Here is a 19723-nt window from a genome sequence, read left to right as displayed (position 1 = left end):
GAAAATGTGAACTGTGATTATTTAAGAACGTTTCATTTACATCAGTCGTTGGGCTTGTCTCTTTCTACACGTTTACATTTCAATGCTACCCACCCCTCAACTTGACAGCAATCTCACTTCTGTTGTCCAAGAAGCACCAAAAGGAGAACCAAAGGTCTCCCGTGGTCTTTCTGAAACCACATAAATCCTCACAAAGTTGTTCTTCCTCTGTGCTCTGATTCCTGCTCAAAAATAAAGATGACTCTCATGGAAGTTTGTTTTACTGTTCCTAACGGCCTTTTCAAGAAATACTTTTGAGTCAGTAAAATGGGATCTTTTCAAACTTCTAACAAATCCCATCTGCTCTCTGCAAAGCCTTAACCTCTCCCTCTTCTTAAACCAGTGCCAGTACTCAGTGTGGTACTCCAGCCCCCGTGGGTTCAAAAATGAGCTCATAGGTTTTTTTTATCTATTTCTTTTCAGCTGCAGTTTTCTTCCTGCTGTGTCTCATTGATTCCTGATTCTGCTGCTCTGCCAGCCCCTCACAAGGGAGACGTGCTGGTCCTGGAGCTAACAGGTGGAATTCAGCTTCAGTGAGTGGAACTAGAGAGATATTTAACCTATTAGCAGGCTTACAGAACATGGGAAGTGTAGTGTTTAATTAATTAGGTTTCACATCTCGCCCTTCTGTGCTGTGAGGAGCGTCTTTCACACGACACCAGGTCAGCCTTTGCTTCATGCAGTGTATTCTGAGTGACATGAAGGGAAACCCTACACTTACAGAGTGAGGAAGGTGAACATCTTTAACAACCTTGCTGCTATTTTTTTTTTTTCCTCAATAAAATAAGAACTAGCTTGGGAACGCCGGGCATTGCCCGCCTGAAGAGCTGGCACCTCTGCCCTTGCGCTGTGAGGTGACGTGAAATGGCCCCCGCGCCAACAGGCCTGGCTCTTGTGGGGACACTAAAACTGCCAGTCGTGACCATGAACAGCACCACCCTTGGGCTCTAACCGAGCCCCGGGGGCGGAAGGGGGCGGTAAGGGGCGGCGGGCATAAGGCGGCCATAGCCTCGCCCCCCCCCCCCCCCCCCCCCCCGGGCCCCCCGGCAAAAGGGCGGGGGCCCCCCCCCCCCCCCGCCTTGTAGGGTCAGCGCCGAGGCCGCTCTACCCTCCCCGGCGGTCCTCCACGCTCCTCTCGTTGGTCAGCGGCGCCCCCTCCCCGGCCCTGGAGGCGCCGTCGGCGCATGCGCAGGGAGGGGAGCGCGCGCCTTCACTTCCGCTGTCGGCGGCCGCTTCCGGTCCCCCCGTTCCTTGGTAACAATGGAGCACAAAATGGCCGCCTGAGGGGAGCGGCGGGCGGCGGGCGGGCGGCGCTGCGGCTCTTGGCGGACCCACGGAGCCGGAGGGGGGAGTAGCCGGGACCGAGCCCGGTTTGGGGGGGGGGAGGGGAGCCCGGGGAGAGCAGCGCACCGAGAGCCGGGCGAGCGGCGGGCGGTGAGTGCGGGAGGCCTGCGGGCGGCCGCTCAAAATGGCCCGCGGCGGGGAGAGGCGCGGGGGGGGGGGGGACTGGGAGGGAGCGGGGGGGAGCGGGGGGCGCCTCAGGGACCGCTCCGCTTTTCCCCCCTCCCCCCCCCGGCTCCTCGGGGCGTCGCGGGAGGAGATGGCGGCGATCGGGCGGCCCTGCCCCGGGTGGGCCAGGCCTCGTTCCCCCCCCTTCCCCTTCGGGGCCTTTAACAGCGAAAATAACATCAGGGAGGGGGAGAACCTGCTGCTTCCCGCGGGGAGGGCCTGTGCTTGTCCCCTCCGGGCAGGGCTGGGGCTGCTGCGCTCTCCGGGCGGGGAGGAATGAGGAGTTGGCCCCTTTTTGGTGGGGGGAGCGGTTGCAGGCGCTGCCTGGGGCCTCGCCGCGCTGCTCAGTGCCTCGTTCAGCAGCCCCAGCCCTTCGGGACTTGTGTTCTCAGTTTGTGCTTCCCGTAGGTTGAGTCGAGAAGGCCAGTTGTGGGAGACGGGGCAGAGGGAGCTCGTCGTGTCGCGGTGTCTCTTGTGAGGGTCTCCATCGGCTTGGGACCTGCTGCCATCAGTAATGTTGGCTGTTTGTGCCCCGTTGGCACGTTAACCACATCATCTTTGCTCTGTTACCTCCGTTTTCTGTACAAGTTCTTCCTTCCTTTCCTTAATGCTGCTTGTTGACGTTGATGGTTTCTGTTCACATCCCCAAACTATGGGCAAGAGCAGTTGTGAATGTATTTCTTCATCTTCGGTGGTCTGCTTTGGTGGAGGAGCAGTATCAAGCTGGTGTAACGTGTAGATTTTAAGGTTTGCTATTTGTTTTGATTTTAGCGTGTAGTAGAAGGAGCCTGACAAAAGGTTTTATGGCAAAAATACTGCTTTTTTAAAAAATAATATTTTTGTTTCTCTGTTTTTCACAAAGACAGTCAGGAGGAGCTCTTAAACAAGAGTTCAGACTGGCCTGTGCCCAGTGGTGCAGTTGCACAGCTGAGGTATTTCCCTGTCCAGGCTGGCAGTTGTGGTGGATTTCAGATCGTAAGTTGTCATGAAGATGCCAAAGGAGTCCTGATACCGATTTGTCCCGGAATGTTAATTGCAGCGACTTGACCTCGTCTCTCATTAAAAATAGCTGGCTGCTTCTTAGGCAGTTAATTATCTTAAGAGTTTGATGCTTGGTTTTGTTGTAGTGGTCAGCTAGCACTTAAAATGACTGCATTTCCTCTACAGACTTACCATTATGGTATCAAACAGGTCATAGCTTGGAATTTTGTCTCCCCTGCTGCTAACGAGCGGACAGCATACCACACATCATAAAACTAAGGGGTTTTGGTTACGTTACACAACTAAAACGTGACGCTTAGCATTTCCTTCGTCAGCACTTCTGACTACAGAAACGTTTGTCACCGAATAAGCGCACCAGCGTTTGTTAAGCACGTAGTGGCTGACATCTGTATCGTGTTTATTTTCCGTGTTCCTGAGTGCAGAGACGTACCCAGGTGTACTGGAAACAGTGCTACAAGCGTCTGGTCTCCAGTACGTGTCTCTTTTTTTTTCTTCTGTTTAAGTATTTTTAGGGGAATGAGTAATGTGATCCCTAAATGGAAATATTTTCTTAAACACCCGTGTGTTAATGTACCTGGCTAGTTTATCCCTTTATTCCTCATCCCTATGGAAATGTATCAAAATAAGTTCCTTGATCTTGGTAGAATGCTTCTAATAGCAGCGGAGGCGTTGTAATTTCTTTTTTTACTGCTGTACCTTAATGTTTTGACTTAATGTACATGAGCCTAAAGGTTCCATTTGAGTCCAGCTTAACAAGTTACTAGGCTTTTCTATTTTTTTTTTCGTAGAGATTTCTGCTTTCTGTGTACTAAAACATCTCTGAATCCAAGCAAGGTTATTGGGTATTTATCCGAGTTCTTGAGCCGTAATCTCAGTCCTGATGAGAGCTTATCAACTCTTTAGCTTGAAAAACTTGGTCTTGAAGGGATAAAACAAAACTCAAGGTATTTTTATGATGGCCTTGTGCATCTCAAAACCAATACCTCTGGGCAGAGCAGTAGCATAAAAACTTAGAGACAGGATCACTGTGTGGTGAGCAGGGGCAGCCAGAAGTGTCACACAGACTCAGTTTTGCTTCTGTGCACATTCCTGGCTACAGGTAAGATCGTAAGAAACGCATAAGGCTGTACCTCCCTCGTGTCGTCATTAACGAGGGACTTGTTAGTGTCGTGCTGCTGCTCTGCAGTGCTGAAGCCCAGCTGTTTCCTGAAGGAGGTCTGCGGAGTTGTGTGGTCTTGGAAAACCATCCAAGGGTAATTGAATATGTAGGAAAAGTCAGGGCGCGCTCACTTGCTCCTAAGTTAGTGACTTAAAAGCATTTCACTTAGAGCAGCCTTCATTTCCATATGCAAGATAGATGTGCACGTAACCTTGTTAAAGTGCTTGAGCTGGCCCGCCTTAGTTTGTCGTCAGAAATGGAGTTCTGGTCTTACGGATAGGTAGTGAAATTCACTTCAATTTTGCTTAAATATATTTTCAGCCTCAATATTTGTTGGGTACTAGACGACAACGCGAACAACAGAAAACCCTCGCATCAGAATGGCTGGGTGGGTCGCATTTGCAGCGATTTGGCATGGTTTTATTGGCCTTCTAGTAGAAGCTGTATTGGCAACAGTTTGGTGGAGAAAGTGGGGGTAAACGTAGAGCTGGGCTTTCCTTGAACTAAAATTCAGTAGGGTGCGATTGGCTCGGTGCTTTCGCTGACCAGAAGTTCTCCTTCTGCTGAAATCAAAGCGCTGCGTGCTGGCCTTTGGTTTTGTGGGTACAACTTCCTTACTTGTCAGTCCTGTTTATGCCACCGGCTTTCCGTGGCAGCGCTGGGTACGGGTGTGCAGCATCGCTTCTTCCTTCGAGCTTTCAGCGTGCTGAGCTAGCAGGAAGCTTGCTGCTGGGAGAGAAGAGCCCAGATTCACAACTGTCTTCTCCCGGCGCTGGGAAGCTGTGGTACCTTGTGGACACTAAACTTTCTCTTCTGTGGCATCCTCTGAATTTGAGCCCAAAAGGAAGTGCTGTCTTAATTTTATTTTCCACACCTGTGTGAAAAATGCTGTTCTGATAAGCGCAGAAGATAAAACATGAAGCTCTTATTTTGGCGATCGTTGCTGTGTTATATATGCTTAGGTCTGTCTTCATTCCACCTGCTCAGTGTTCTGGAATTGCTGAGTCCCACCCTTTCGTCCAGAAGGTGATGCTGGAAACCTGTAATGAATTGTTTCACTTTTGTGCCTAGATCTCTTTGAGGTGGGAATGGATATAGTAAGATGGCAGGTGTGTTTGCCTCTTCCTAGCAGCTTGTTCTGTTGAAATGTTTTCGTTGTTTTTTTATTCTGTGGAATTTTCTGCAACTGTGCTGAACAAGTATTCGTTTGCTTTCTGTTATTTAAAATGTGTGTTCAGAGCGATGTCTGGCTGTACGGGCTTTGCTTTGAAACGTTCTGGGGGAGTGAATTGGCCGAATCCGTGTTTAACTCTCCGTATTAAGTTAGCACTGAACTTTATTGCAGTATACATGATGTACTTCTTAGAAGACAAGTTTCTTCCAGCTTTCCACAAGTGGGGCATGCTCCATGGTATCTTTCGAGGCAAAAAGGACGTAGAGTTCTTGTGTGTTTAGAACTTGTGGTAAGTTTAATCAGAAATCTAGAAATTGTGTAGAGCTGTTGTTCTTCAGACTATCAGAAAGCAGGAGGAGCAGAAAAAGGAGTATATCCAAAATTCATGCTGCTGTTTTGAAAGGTAGACGAGTTCCTTGTTACCATTTCTGAGATGTAGATCAGTGAATTGTTCCTGCCTTGTCATAGCCTTCAGTCTAATCACCAAGGAAGACTTGTGTAGCTACCCAAAGAGCCAAAAAAAAAAACTTGATGCAACGAAGCTCCATGTATAATGCAAAGAGCTGTTTGATTTCACTGTTTTAGGGTATCTCCTTTCCTTAATGATAGGATTCACTGACAGTTTTTGCTTCTGCTTTTGAGCTCGCAGTCTCGAGAGATGAAATATTTAAGATGAAGATGTAGTTCCTGTTATGTCTCTTTCTGCTAGCTTTGGTTGTTGAGAAGTGGAGAGCATGGAAAACTATTTCTCCACTTCTGATTCTTCTAGGTAAGCCTAGTACTTGGGTTGAACACAGTCTGGGGGAGTCGGTACTGCCCCTTAGGTTGGTTCTGTTTGTGCTTAAGGAGCCCGGAGTAACAGAACCGCCCGCTGTGGCTGCTGTTCTGTGACATCTGAGAAATGGAACGGGAGGGACTTCTGGCTGGGGACGGTATGTTAGAGCTGCTGGAGCCAGAGTGCGTGGAAAGAGCATTGAGCAGACAGCTGCATGGCTCTTCCGCGGAGCTAAAATGTCTCTGAGGTGTGTTCGGGGAAAGTGGGGAGAAAATAGTTAACCTGAAATGAGCCCAAACCAGCAATATAAAGTGTTCCAGCTTCCACTACTGAGTCGCTGCTTGTAGTCAAAGGGTTTGATAATTCCTGCAGACTAGGAGTAGGCAAGGTGCTCTACTGGTTGAAGTACCTAATTAAGATGAGGTTATGAATCATAAATGAGAAATTAGCCTTTTGCTGAGCGCATCTATGAGACACTTATTCATATTGTCATCATCCTTTCTGTGTATACCAAGGTATTAATTACGTTGCTGGGACATGAGGTAATTCAGGAAACGTTCGAACATACAGGGCGCTACGACTTCGCACGTAACATTGAAATCCCAGGAACGCCTAGATGGGGGGAATTTGAGAGACCCTGGCTGCACAGCTGGCTTGTAAGCATCTCATTTGTTTCTGCACATCAGCTAAGTGCCTTTCTCTTCTTAAAATTTGAGGCTTGCCTCTAAATCTGATGAAGATGATAACATTGAGGTTTCATGTGTTCAAGAATGCAGGCTGAGTTAGTGTTTTGGTGTTCAATACAGATAATGCCAGGAAACATTAACCATTTTTGAAGGGGAAAGAGCTGGCGATTTAGCACTGTGACTTCTGTGCCATCAGTACTTTTTGGAGAAGAATTCTCTAGTCAGTCAGTGCCAAGCACTGTGGAGACGCCCAGTATTACTGGGGAAGATAAATGGACGCCACGAGTGCTTTATTGCTGCCTGCTGTCCCACTAGTTTTCTTTTAATGACTGTAAATTCCTGACTGGCTTTTGTTTACACGCTCATGACTTGGCATACGGGAAAAGGTAAGATACTTCTTGTACCGTGTACCCTAAGAATGGTAACTTTGCATTACTGATGGAACATCTAGAATTGGTAAATCATCCCTATCCAAAAAAGCATATTACATCCTCTTGAATAAAATAATGTATCAATACCTGCTTGGGGCTTGCTGTGTTTGCTGCCGCAGTCTGTAGCAGCGGTGGAGACAGCTAGTCTGCTGTGCTCTGAAATCTCTGAGATTGTTGAAGCGTAACTGCGGGGAAGATCCTTTGCTGACTCGTCAAAGGACTGGAGCACCGATTAAGAATTCACTGTAGTACTCACTGGAAAATAGCAGAATATTCAGCTGCTGAAGAATGTTTCCCTTCATTTATTTTTTTTTAAGAAAAAGTAGTTTATTCTAGCTGTGATTCAGTACAGTATCTTGTTTTGGGCAACCTGCAGGTGATTTTTTTTTTCCCCGTTTCCTGTAAAAAGATTTTCATTACTGGATATCTCGGCTGAAGTTGGCAGTAATTGACAGGTCTGAACTTCCTACTCACAGATGTGACCTTCCCCGCCCTTTGTCAACTCAGTGCTGACAAGGGAGAACACTAAATAAGGAAATTCTGAATCTTTTCACTTGAGTAAGAACAAAGTCTTACTTGGAGTCGAACGAAACCACCAGGAGAAAGAAACGGAGTTGAACTGCACCTGCTTATTAGATAATCAAATGCTGGGTATTCTTTTGTAACTTAATAGTATACCTGTAGCTTTTCCCTCGTCAGGTTTCCCCGTGTTGCTGTAGTCAGCTTCCTTGAGCCAGTCGTGATTTGCTGCAGTGTACGAGCTGAGAGCAGAAGCCTGAATCCCCTGAATGAGGGAAGGGTTTCCAAGTTATTTGCGTGACCCTCCACCGCATCAAAAACGGAGCAGCACTGCCACCACGGGAACCCTGTCAATGGGATTTGTAGCTGAGATCCCAGATCTAAGGCTTTTTCTTAGCCATGATGTCTTTTCGGTCTTGACCAACAGCTGACTTTACAGTTTAAAGATAAAAGCTGAAAGAGGAGGAAAGGGGAGCAAGCCTGGAAATAAGTAAGACTGACTTTGCTGTAGTTTCAGCATTCCTAAGGAGTCAGCTATTGAAGCGTGCATCAGTCTGTTGGTAAGAAGAGGTTATTTTTCTCAGCTTCACTTGTTTTGCCTCTGCCTTTCTTCCCTGACCAAGAACAGTGTCCGTTTCATCTTCTGAAATGGAGTGAGCAAAAGTCTTTCTGTCAAGTAGATGTTAGATAGCCAAGGTGCCCGCGAGCACTGGAGTTTGCAGTCAATTGGAAAATTTCGAAGCATATGCAGTAAACAAATGTCAGACTTTGTATACGTAATGTACTCTTTTAAAACCTGTTGTTGAATTAGCCTAGTGCCTACAACTATGTTAATGCTGCAGTTTGTGAAGAACACGTGTTTTAAATGCAGTAAAAATCAAGGTAGCAACCATTTTGAGGAAAATAGCTTACCAACAGCTTTTTGCTGCCGCTGTCCGTTAGTGTTACTGCATTCCCTAATGTTCCTAATTGTACTGTCAACTTTGCTTCACTGTCGTCAGTCTCATGGAAAAAAAGAAAATGCTGGTTAGAGCATTTCCCCAAGCTAATGCATCTTTCTGGGCTTTATTTTGGAATCGAGTCTCATTCTACTTGGGGTATTATTCAGGTGTATCTTGTAAGAAGCAGCAGCTTTGTCTTTCTGCTATTTTCCTTTGATTGGATACGTCTTGAAGTTAGTTGGGGTAAAAAGCTGTCACATTTCAGGCAAGCTGTGTTCTCGTTAGGAGTACGTGTCTGAGGTTTGAAGGGCATACGGATTTCATAACTGAGCCCTGTCCGAGTGGAACGTACCTGCTGGAACGGTTGTGCAACTTCCCCTGTGAGTGGGTTGACTTGACAGCACGTCACATGCGAGTCTTCAGACTGGCCGTGCAGTCTTCAGATTGCACCAGAGATGTAGCAATGCAGGGACAGCTGATGGCCTTCCTTGTGAAACGGTAGTAACCCTACAGAGTGCTGCTGCTTGCTGATGGTTTTTAAACAACAACAAAAAAAGGAAATTTGTGGAAACACATTCCAGTAGCCTTCCACGCCTGTAACGCAGAGGGCCAACAGGTCGTTTGTGCTTTAACGTGACTAACTTAAAACTAGTTTTACTGCATCAGAATGAGGATTGGAGCAGCTGTTTCTATAATCTGCAAGTCTGCGTTAGTGGGATGTCCTATCCTGGGGAACTTCCTACTGCTACACAGAGGTTGTTGGTGCACTTTAATTTTCACAATAGCAGCTGAAATAAACCACACTCAGAGATCATGCGGCACTGGTGTTAACTGTGGGCAGTCTTGACTTGACAGCTGTGCTGACAAGCCAAAAAAAGATGCTTTTTGCACTAGACAGATGTCTAAGTGTTGGACACTTTCCAGCAAGAAGCAAAGAGCTTTATTCTTCCATGTCACATGCAACATGGTTTAAATGAAAGAAGCATTTTTTGATGGGGAATATTATTGCAGAGCTTTTTAGCATGCAGAGGATTAGCTTGCTAATCACCTCTCTGAGTAACTAGATTCTACCAGTTATACAGGAAAATTCTTGATGTTGTGAGTAGTGAGGCATAATGATGAAGGAAACTAGTTATTTTAACTTCATTTGATACATTTGCATGGCACTACTAGTGCCAGTATGTCTCCTGCATTTGCATGTCTTTTGTTTTAATTTTGATCATATATAGACACTGTATTCATTAGTTTTCTTTTTTTTTTTGAGATGCTGTGAAGGATCTCTTCCAAATGAGAAACAATGTGAGGAGAAGATTATATTAAAAAAAAAAATAAAACCACATTATAGAAAATAGTTCTTCGAAGCAGAAGTTACGGCAGGTATACATGATGGAGTTTTGTCCTGGAAACGTATTAGTCATCAACATCAGTAATTCATTAATTACTGAAACTTGCAAGCAAATTCTTCTCTTGACATACAACTACAGAGCTGATTTTTACAACCGCTTTTTCATTTTGGAGGATACTAATAGCCCTGTCTCTCTTCTTTTTTCATACCTAGTGTCCTATAGCATCTTCAGACTCATTTAAATCCCTTCATTCTGTTAAAATTCACTTGGCTGTTGAAGAGGGTGTTTCCCTTAATTGGCAGTGAATTAGATTGATTTCTGCTTTCTTTACCAGGGAAGGAAGAAGTGATGAGTGTTTAATCTCTTTTAGAGTACTCTTTTAGAGTTAGTATAATCATGTATGGTTTGTGCCTCATGCTACGCTGTTGTGTGGCTCTGTTAGGCATGGTTTTGGGATTCACGAGGCAGTTGCAGTATTAGGAGTATTTAATGGCAGAAAGATTGTTATGGACACTTAGTAAACTGATACTATTCCACGTGTTTGTACTTGCTGATTTGAATATAAGTAGTGGTGGCTGTAGACTTTGTAGTTCTGGAAGTCGCTCATGCTTTGAGAATGGTTTTGCTGTCATCCATGTGGTTACACAGCCTATCTTAACTGAAAATTCATTAGCAAAGTCTTTTTCTCCTCATCTTAATGAAGAATATTCTACGGGTTAAACATCTAAATATCATGCTGTGTTTCACTAAGTTGAATGAAGAGTTTCTTTTTTCTTTTCTAGACACTCTTCCATTTGTCAAGATGGAGAGCTCAGATTCTAGTGATAAAGGAAATATCGATCAATCCGAAGCACAACGTCAGAGTCAGCTAGATCGGTTAGATCGAGAAGAAGCTTTCTATCAGTTTGTGAACAACCTGAGTGAAGAGGACTACAGGCTTATGAGAGACAACAATTTGCTAGGAACACCAGGTAGGTTATGCTTGTGTATATACGTCTTACTGGAGTTGCTTGTAGTTGGTTTGTCATTTTCTGTTCTCCTCAATCTCCTTCGCTCATTTAGTTCATGTGCTGCAGTTGTGTTGCGTGGTAGGGAGTAGCTTTTTGCTAACTTGTACATACTCAAAATTGAGGGCTCCACCATGGAGAGGTAGTTGGGACAATGTGGATTCATCAGGTACAAAAGTCTGCTGTTCACACCACTTGATGGGAACATCCAGAGCTGACCCTATTATGGCCCTTTAGACTTCTGTGATAGAAAAGTAATCCCCCTTAAGCACGTGTGACAACTTTATGCTGGTATTAAAAGTTTATAACTAGGATAACTAATCTGGTGCAAGATTCTGCATGGGTGTTTTAATGTCCATTTTTAATCAACTTACTACTTTAAATTGACTCTTTATAGGATGATGCCTAACTGAAACCAGTTATAATTTAAAACATGACTTCAACTAATTCGAACTTCTTTTCGTGCTTGTGAACATATTATCACTTTTTTCCCCCACTCTGGACAGTCATTTAATTGGAATAGACTGAAGAAAACTGCTGATGAGTTCTAGAGGTTGCAGAACCAGAAAGCACATTTGTCTTTTTTGAGTAGGTTGAAACTGTTGGATCCTTCAGCAAAACTTATTTGGAAGAGTGGTGCTGAAGTGTCTGAACTTCCCCTTAGCAACCTGCTTGGCAGTCTCATTATGGCAGGATTTAATTAGAGAAAAAAAAAAGACAAAACAGTGGCTTGTACCTTCTGTAGAAGCTTTTGATAATGCTTGCCATACATATGATTTGGAAATATTTTTGGAAAATTTTGCTTATTTTCTAAGGTGAAATTACTGAAGAAGAGTTGCTGAGAAGGCTACACCAAGTTAAAGAAGGTCCGCCACAGCAAAACAGTGATGAGAATAGAGGTATATACAGTATTTGTGAAAACTCTTAACTTTAGCACCCCATACGGACCTTAACTTGAGTGCAGGAGTGGAACAAGTTAAGCCTAGGCAGGTGCAAGGTGAGCTTTGTTTCAAAACTAAGTGAACGTTATGTCTGATATCTGCTACAGAGATCAGTTTGGGACAGATTTCACCCATAACGTGTCTGTTACTTGCATCAAAATAAAGTACTGTTTAGGTTTCTTTTTCTTTATTTTTAAGATTCTTTTCCTGTCTGCTCCCTTTTGGGATGCTTTTTGGCAGTTCTTCTTTTTGTTTTTATTCACCATTCTTCCCTTCCAAAGGTGCTCTATGGGTTTTGTTATCACCCCTCTAAAGAGGGTGGAAAATTCTTGGAGCTTACCGCTGGGGTTCATTCTTTAGTGAGATGAGTTTGCTGTAAAGCTGATCTTCAAGTGAAGGGTCAGGACATAGGTCTTGATTCAGTGGTTGTTAGATCCCTTAATTGTTTGGAAAGGAAAACACAGAATATTGAGTGTTTTAACACGTGAAATAAGACTTTCCATTTACAATAAATAATACGTGTTACTTAGACTTGTTTGCTGTGTGATGGCTGCAGCCTGTCTGTGCATATTAGGGAAAAAAAAGTCCACTCCTGCTCCCTTAACAGAGCTCTGGTAGATAAGAACTGTGATGCTACATGTGAAACCACAGTTGCGCTTGATGGGATTAAGTGCTTCTAAACTGTCACTTTTTTAAATTAAGCACTTACATTTTTGGAAAAGATCACTCCAAAGTTAGCTAAGTACTCTAATTTTGGTAGTTCACTGTCTTTTTCGCAGGTGCAGAGTCCGCAGAAGATGTTTCAAATGGAGATTCTATAATAGACTGGCTTAATTCAGTCCGACAGACTGGAAATACTACAAGAAGTGGGCAACGAGGAAACCAATCTTGGAGAGCAGTGAGCCGGACTAACCCAAATAGTGGTGACTTCAGATTCAGTTTGGAAATAAATGTCAACCGTAATAATGGGAACACAAATCCGGAAACCGAGAACGAGCCATCTGTAGAGCCTTCCAGTGGGGAGGATTTGGAAAACAGCCAAAGTGACTCTGAAATTCCAAGGTCTGAATCACCGTCTGTAAGGCAGCCTGGATCAGAAAGGAGCACTTCAGAGGAGCTAACAACTGAGGAAGCTTCTCCTCCTAGAGGGCAGAGGAGAGCAAGAAGTAGGAGCCCAGAACAGCGGAGGACACGGGCTAGGACTGATAGAAGTAGGTCACCTATTAATCCAGTGAGTGAGGCTCCTCGCAGGTCTCATCACAATACATCATCTCAAACGCTTGACCATTCCTCAGTGAATGAAGCTGAGGGGAGTTCTAGAACTAGGCAGCATGTGACGTTAAGGCAGCATACAGCGGGGACTGAGATGCCAAGTGAAAACGCAGTTCTGTTTTCAGCCCCTGAAACAAGACCTGTTCCTCAAGCAGCAGGTTCTTCAGAAACTAATGGTGCCAGTGAGTCTGCAACTCCTGGGCAGAGGCCTCCTACCATAGTGCTCGATCTTCAGGTGAGAAGAGTTCGTCCTGGAGAGTATCGGCAAAGGGACAGCATAGCCAACAGAACTCGGTCCCGGTCCCAGACCCCTAACAACACGGTCACTTACGAGAGCGAACGGGGAGGGTTTAGGCGCACGTTTTCACGTTCAGAACGGGCTGGAGTGAGAACTTACGTCAGTACCATTAGGATTCCTATTCGTAGGATCTTAAACACAGGCTTGAGCGAGACTACATCAGTTGCTATTCAGACTATGCTGAGGCAGATAATGACAGGCTTTGGAGAGCTGAGTTACTTCATGTATAGTGATAGTGATGCAGATCCTAGTGGCCCAACTCCAAATCAGAACGTGGATGCTTCCGAGCCGCAGAACGGAGGTGGTGGTAGTTCAAGCAATGAAAGTACAGATGTTAGCTCAGGGGAAGTGTACGAAGGTGGTAATGAAGGTGGTTCAACATCTGGTGCCAGACGGGAAGGTCGGAATACAAGAGGATCGGTCACGTTTGAAGAAAGTGGCTCTCTACCATTCCTTAGCCTAGCACAGTTTTTCCTACTAAACGAAGATGACGATGACCAACCAAGAGGACTCACCAAAGAACAAATTGACAACCTAGCAATGAGGAATTTTGGTGAGAGCGATGCTCTGAAAACCTGTAGCGTGTGTATTACAGAGTACACCGAAGGCAACAAGCTTCGGAAACTGCCTTGTTCTCACGAGTATCATGTCCACTGCATCGATCGCTGGTTATCAGAAAATTCCACTTGTCCCATTTGTCGCAGAGCAGTCTTAGCGTCTGGTAACAGAGAGAGCGTTGTCTAAATGAGATCTGAATTTATGGGCGAGCAGCTAGTGTAATAGTGATGGGCAAAGAAGTCACTTCCTTTATGGCCACTTTTTGAGTGGTACCTCATTGTATAGTAATGACTTGGAGTGAATCTTCCCTCATGAAAGCATTTTCTCTGAATTCAAGCTTTTAAAATTGTAAAATTTCTTTAATTAGGGGTTTCGAGATCTAGCCAGTTTGTGTGATTAAATTTCACTTGTCCAAAGACACCTACCCATTTAAAAATACTTTTTTCTTTATGAGGAGTAAGTTCTAGCCCCTTCCTTCCCCCAGTCCAATAAACATTTTGTCCTAAAGATTGTGCTTACGAGGAGTCTGAGAAGTCATCCCAGCTTAATGTACATGAGTCATAGATGATTTTTTGCAAGAAATCCAACTGACTGAAGAAAAAAAAAAATTAATTGCACACTTGAACATACTTCTAATTTTCATACTGGGTTAATATTGGACGTGTCTGTAAATAACACTAATGTTAGCCCTTTCCCCATCACTATGGCACGCTGTAGGATGAGCTGTTAGCTTAATTGGGATATTTATCTTGTTGTGGAAATATAAGAATTGCCTATGCTTGTTTAAATAAAAAAAAAAATCTGTTTTAAAATTGTAAAGCTTTTTTGTAGAAGCTCAGTACTTTTCCAATGCACTGTTGTACTAACGCATTAAGAATTAAAATTGTACCATGCTTAGAAATCGAGAATGCTTTTCATACAAAACCCACCACACAGAGAGCAAACTAAATACAAGAGAGCTGCTTTTGTAACTGTGTGCCTGTCAAGAGCAGTGCATATCTGTACTATTTATGTGAAAAGCTACTGTAATATAAAAACAGTTGAATTAGACATCTTAATTGCATTTAAAAAATGGAAATTAAATGTTTATAATTGCAGTGTTTTGGCTCAGTAATGCCACCCAAAAAGATGATAAAAATTAGAAACTGTTCTAATGGCTGCTTCTTTCTTTATACGGTTACTAATATGTAATAATATAAACCAGTGTGTACCAGATTATTCCGTGAGGTTTATGCCCAATTTTTGCATTTTTTACTTTAAAGTTTGAGGTAACCCTGTGTGATTCTTCAGCAAATAGTGACTCCCCCCCATCAGCTTCAGCAATATTAGTAATCTCTGCATCTGTTCAGTGAACACGATAACATCCAGTGTTGGTTCGAGTGCTGCAGAAAAATAAGTATTAACTGGAAGGGAGATTAATTATTAGAGTGCTATGTTAAATTGGGAGATTATAAGTGATTACTGGAATATATGTAATGTTATTCTTAAGATTGGCTACGCATTCAAAACTACTCCTTATACTCCCATTGGAACGACTGAAAAATTATCTTTAGAAGTGTGTTTGTGGCACGCTGCAATGGAGAACCAAAAATGTGTTGCTGCCTTGACTTGGTCCTGAGCAACCTGCTTGGGTGGCCCAGCTCGAGCAGGGGTTGGACCAGATGAACCCAGAGGTCCCTGCTGCCTGCAGCCAGTCTGATCTTGTACCTCAACTCATTGGTGTCAGGGGAAAGCATCCCTGCACTTCAATGAGCTGTCTTTGTTTTATTCTCTAGTGTTTGTTTTTTCTTCTTCTTTTCTTCCCCTAGCTAACGTCTGCAGCAGGGAAAGCGGTACGTCTTTCACCTCCAGAGTGGTAGTTGCAAAGGGATATGAACTGCTCTTGCGGGCTGTAAGGGAAATGTTGCGTGCTCCTCAGATGATAAAACCAAAGCTAGTCTATCTTGTTTTTTGCCTAATTAAAGAACACTGTTGATGTTTTCTAGTGGTGGTTGCATAAAATACAGTCTCTGCTCTAAGCCATTTTTAATGTCTCATCAGTTAAGGATTCCACCATGTCCCAAAATTCCAAATTTTTCATGCGTGGGCATTTGTGGTGTTTGGTTCAGTGGGAAACCCTGGCTGGCTATTGAGCTTGCTTTCCTCGTGGTGGGGCACACCGTCGTGGCACAGGGAATACATGTTCTGTGGGGATTTTGTTTGTTTTTAACAGGAATAAATAAGCTCATGCTCTTAATTTTTTCCCTCTGTGACACGCATCACTCTAAAATTGGAAGTTAGCTATTAATTTCAGGTGCTGGACTCTCGTGAACGTAGGTAGTATCAAAATGTCTTCAACAAAATCACACTTCTGAATTTCTTCCAGTAGCATTCACGTAGCACATACCTGCTGTCGGTTGCAGTTTCCAGTAGCTTTATTGACTTACTGGAGCGTAGACTCGGAAGGAAAAAAACAAAAAACCTTCTCCACACGAATGCCATTTTAGATTTTGACAACCTGACATACCTCTCTGAAGACTAAGCACGGTGACCAGGAAGAAAGGAGCCCATTAGTGCTCCTTGGTGCGAGGCAGGGCTGTGATGCGTGTCGTTCAACGTAGCTTTCAACGTTCTGAGTTTCCAGTAACTGCACTTGGGTAGGCTCAACTTCACAGTTTTGTTATAGCTTAATAGTGGCATGCCTTAACATTTTATCTTTCTGCAATGATAGCAGCTAATAAAACGTTGGAGGTTTCACAAAGGGTACCAAGAACAAATAATTTCACCTCAGTTGAGAAGCCCTTGAGTGTTTTCAATGTTTTGCACACCTTTTCCAAGGCTGAGTGTATTGAAGGTGCTGGGGGCTAGGTGCCCAGCGTCTGGAAGAGTTGGCAGGAATTAAATTGCTGACACAACAAAGAGCTCCTTGTGTAGCTGAGTCATCCGTCAGCCTCTGCAGTAGTGCTGGGGGAGAGCAGTGTCCCGGCTGCTGGGAGCCGCAGCCAGGAGCTCGGTGGTGGCCACGAGTGCCTTTGTGTCGCACCGCATCCACAAACCCCGCGCCTTCCACGGGACGGTGGTAGGGCTGGGATCTGGCAAGAGGAATTCCCAAGTGCTGCTGCGTTTTACCCTAATATCTTGAGGTAATTCCATTTCTGTCCTTCTAAAGTTATGTTGCAGTTAGGAAAAGTCAGTATTTCCACTTCGGTTGCGAACGGAACGGGAAATGCACTAATTTTAAAGGCTCGCCATTAGCCGATTTTGCAGTTTATAAGTCATGACGGTATTGAGATTTCGCACGCATTGCTGCCCTCGGTTTACTCTTTGTTGGTATTACAGCACCTTTACTCACGCTTATAGCCATATGAAAGGTTAAAATGGCCATTTTTGTGATTTTGAAATGCTCGTACAGAAAAGAGAAGTATAGAGGCAGCCTTGTTGCGGCAGCTGCCTGGTTCGTAGTGCCACCTTGTGGGAGCCTCTCCTACCCTTCAGAGCCGGCACAAATCTCCAGCTCGTCGCTTGGAGCAGCCTGGTTTCTTCTGGCGTAGAAGGCTTGTGCTTTGTTTTTGAAGGGGATTCCCTCTTACTGCCTGCCTCCGTAGTTATCGTGGCGTTTTTTTCAAAAGGCAAACCACCCAAGCTGCTGCTGTGAGTGCTTATCTGGTGGGTGAGCTGAATTCCCGACTTATGGGACAGCTCTGCAGGACCTCCACATCCAGCTGTGAAAGCAGTCACAAGGCCAAAACCTAGAAGAACGAATAGTATTTTTTTAATTAAGAGTATGTTTGATAGTTTAACTCAAATTGCAAACTGATACAGAGTGGTGGGTGCTTACTTTTTTTTTTTTTTTTTTCCTTTAAATTAGGGCTTTATCCTTTAAAAGACTGTGAAGACTTATTCCTGGGGTTTGTTGGATTTCCTTTTTACATGCACTTTTTTTTTTTTTATCGCTTACAAGAGTTGTTTTTTTTATTATTATTATTTTTTTTGTAAAGAACTTGTAGGCAGTTAATTGACTCGCTTTAAAAATGATTTCATTAGCGTAGCTACCGCATGCATAGAAATTACTCATTAAAAGTTTAAAGACTTTTGGTAGGAAGTATTAGCGTGCACGCAGAGCAGCTGCACTAACGCGATACTGTACCCGTTTTGAAGGAGCCATAATTGTCCATTGTGTCAGCTTGCAAACTAATGTATTTCCCACTAATGTTGACACAATGGACCATAATGACTGTCATCCCAGTTTCCTGTCAGTTAGCTGGATTATGCAAATACGTCGCGTCCAAAGGGCTGTTTCCCTGTCTAATTGCAGGGGATGTTTATCTTGCAAGGGTTGCCTACACAATGGGCAGGCTCCGCGCCGTGTCATGATAACGAGGGGCTGACTTGAAGACGAGGGAAGAGGCGGTGGCACGGCTGGCCGTGGGGCTGTGACTTTTGGCAGTGCCATGTGGCTTTTTCTGAATCTCCCAACGCAATCTTTGCCACCCCACTGCAAGGTTCACCTGGTTGGCGTAAGCCGTGGCCTTATCTTTGACTTGAGATCCTTTTCATTACCATAATGTGTGTAAGTGTCCGATATTTTGGTTTTCTCCCCATCATACCGCAGGGACTCGTTGCTTGATGAGGGTGTGTAATCGTGTTGGTGAGCGTTGGCTCAGAGCCATGTTAAGGGAACCTGTAACAAATTCAGAAATATTTCCAATCTTTGCATACTCTAGGCTGTTGGTTTTTTTTTCTTTCTTTCTTTCTTTCTTTGTCCTTGACTAGGGAGGGAAGGAGGAAGGTGAAGAGACAACTGATGGTAACTTACCCAAAGTACATTAAGTCTGTGTTGTGTTAAAAAAGAAAATCAATTTGCATCTGTTATACCAGGGCTTCCCAACCTCTTCTTGAGATGTCTTTTAACCATACTTTTGGGTTTGTTTTGATTATTTTATGTGGTTTTGGTCCCGTCAGCTAAAACACCCAACACCCCTTCCTGAATCTCCCTCTCTACCAGTACGGCTATCGGTTGGGAAGCCCTGAATTCAACTGAGAATGTAACAGTTTTATTTTATTTTATTTTTCTTTATTATTTTTTTTTTCTTTTTATTTCTTTCTTTTTTCTTTTTTTTTTTTTGTACAGTGCTTTACATCTGTTTATGCTGGACTTGTTTAGTACAAAACGGTACTCTGAGGTCATCGGACAACAGTTCGACCAGATTTGATAGCTAATATTTAGGAGGAGTTTGTTCCCTTTGTAAGATGTCATAATGCAAATTTAAATAGACTCAATAAAATGCATGAAGTGACCATTTTGTGCTTGATCATCACTCCTTGGTCTTATTCTTCTTAGGGTGGGAATGTGCTGGAGTAACTAACAATGGAGGTGGTAGGAATTTATGTGTGCCTTTTGCCTTCAGGCTGGGCAGAAAGAAAAGACCCGGAATGGTGCAGAGTTTAGTTCCCTGAAACATTTATTGCTCCTTAGTACATAAACCAGAAGCAATAAATCTTCCGATGAGCCAGACGTGTAAATCTGTCCTTGGATAATGTGGGATACCAGAGCAGAAAGTTATCTCCTGAGTGCTAGCTGTTACTTTTACGGGTACCCATCTGAGCCCCCCCAGAAATGCACCAAACGCTTCGCAGTCCTTGGGGCTTTCGTAAGAAGCTCACACATATGGCTAAAAGCTTCACCCTAAATTTAGTAGCTGATGTACGTGCTTGCTTGGGTGGGAAGGAAATTTTGTAGGGTGTGGGGAGCTGGTTTTATTACCAGCGCTTCCCTCACCTCGTCTCCGCTCCTCGAGTGGGAAGTCGGAGCAGAGGCCTGATGGCATGGAAGGAGAAGGGGCAGGACTGTGATGTACGGCTCAAAAACACGCTGCACCCATCGTTTGGGTGCCATGGACTGCTCCTACGGCCAGGTAGCTGTCTCAGCTGCTTGGCAGGACTGTGCTGATGGCCTTGCTGTGGCGAAGAGGAAGGTTTGTGGGCTTCCCCAGGGACGCGTTGAGCAAGGATTCTGCTCCGGTTTCAGCCTCCCTAGGGAGACCTCTGGGAAGAGTTTTTTCCCAGCTGCCGGAGGCTTCGTCTCGA

The 19723-nt window shown here is 44.3% G+C and overlaps 1 protein-coding gene across 3 annotated transcripts; it reads left to right on the top strand.

Annotated features, from left to right (window-relative positions):
* Positions 1 to 1272: 1272 nt before the first annotated feature.
* On the top strand, positions 1273 to 16397 carry RLIM (ring finger protein, LIM domain interacting). Of its 3 annotated transcripts, none has more exons than XM_035324836.1 (4): positions 1370 to 1466; positions 10364 to 10552; positions 11404 to 11487; positions 12309 to 16397. In XM_035324836.1, exons 2-4 carry the CDS (start codon positions 10384 to 10386, stop codon positions 13841 to 13843), a joined length of 1788 nt encoding a protein of 595 aa, XP_035180727.1. In that variant the 5' UTR covers positions 1370 to 1466; positions 10364 to 10383; the 3' UTR covers positions 13844 to 16397. The 3 variants fall into 3 exon arrangements, with proteins under 3 accessions (XP_035180726.1, XP_035180727.1, XP_035180728.1); XM_035324837.1 differs by having other exon boundaries at positions 1424 to 1473; XM_035324835.1 differs by lacking the exons at positions 1370 to 1466; positions 11404 to 11487 and adding an exon at positions 1273 to 1293.
* Positions 16398 to 19723: the final 3326 nt, after the last annotated feature.

This window comes from Oxyura jamaicensis, chromosome 4 (genome assembly GCF_011077185.1).
Source record: "Oxyura jamaicensis isolate SHBP4307 breed ruddy duck chromosome 4, BPBGC_Ojam_1.0, whole genome shotgun sequence".
In the NCBI taxonomy this organism is placed as follows: Eukaryota; Metazoa; Chordata; class Aves; order Anseriformes; family Anatidae; genus Oxyura; species Oxyura jamaicensis.
Note: the sequence above shows the minus strand (reverse complement) of the source record. Positions and strands in the feature narration are given on the sequence as shown.

Coding starts and splice junctions, on each gene's coding strand:
- RLIM (XM_035324836.1), top strand. CDS start 10,384: ATGGAGAGCTCAGATTCTAGTGATAAAGGAAATATCGATCAATCCGAA. Junction 10,553..11,403: donor CAATTTGCTAGGAACACCAG/GTAGGTTATGCT, acceptor TTATTTTCTAAG/GTGAAATTACTGAAGAAGAG. Junction 11,488..12,308: donor AAACAGTGATGAGAATAGAG/GTATATACAGTA, acceptor TCTTTTTCGCAG/GTGCAGAGTCCGCAGAAGAT.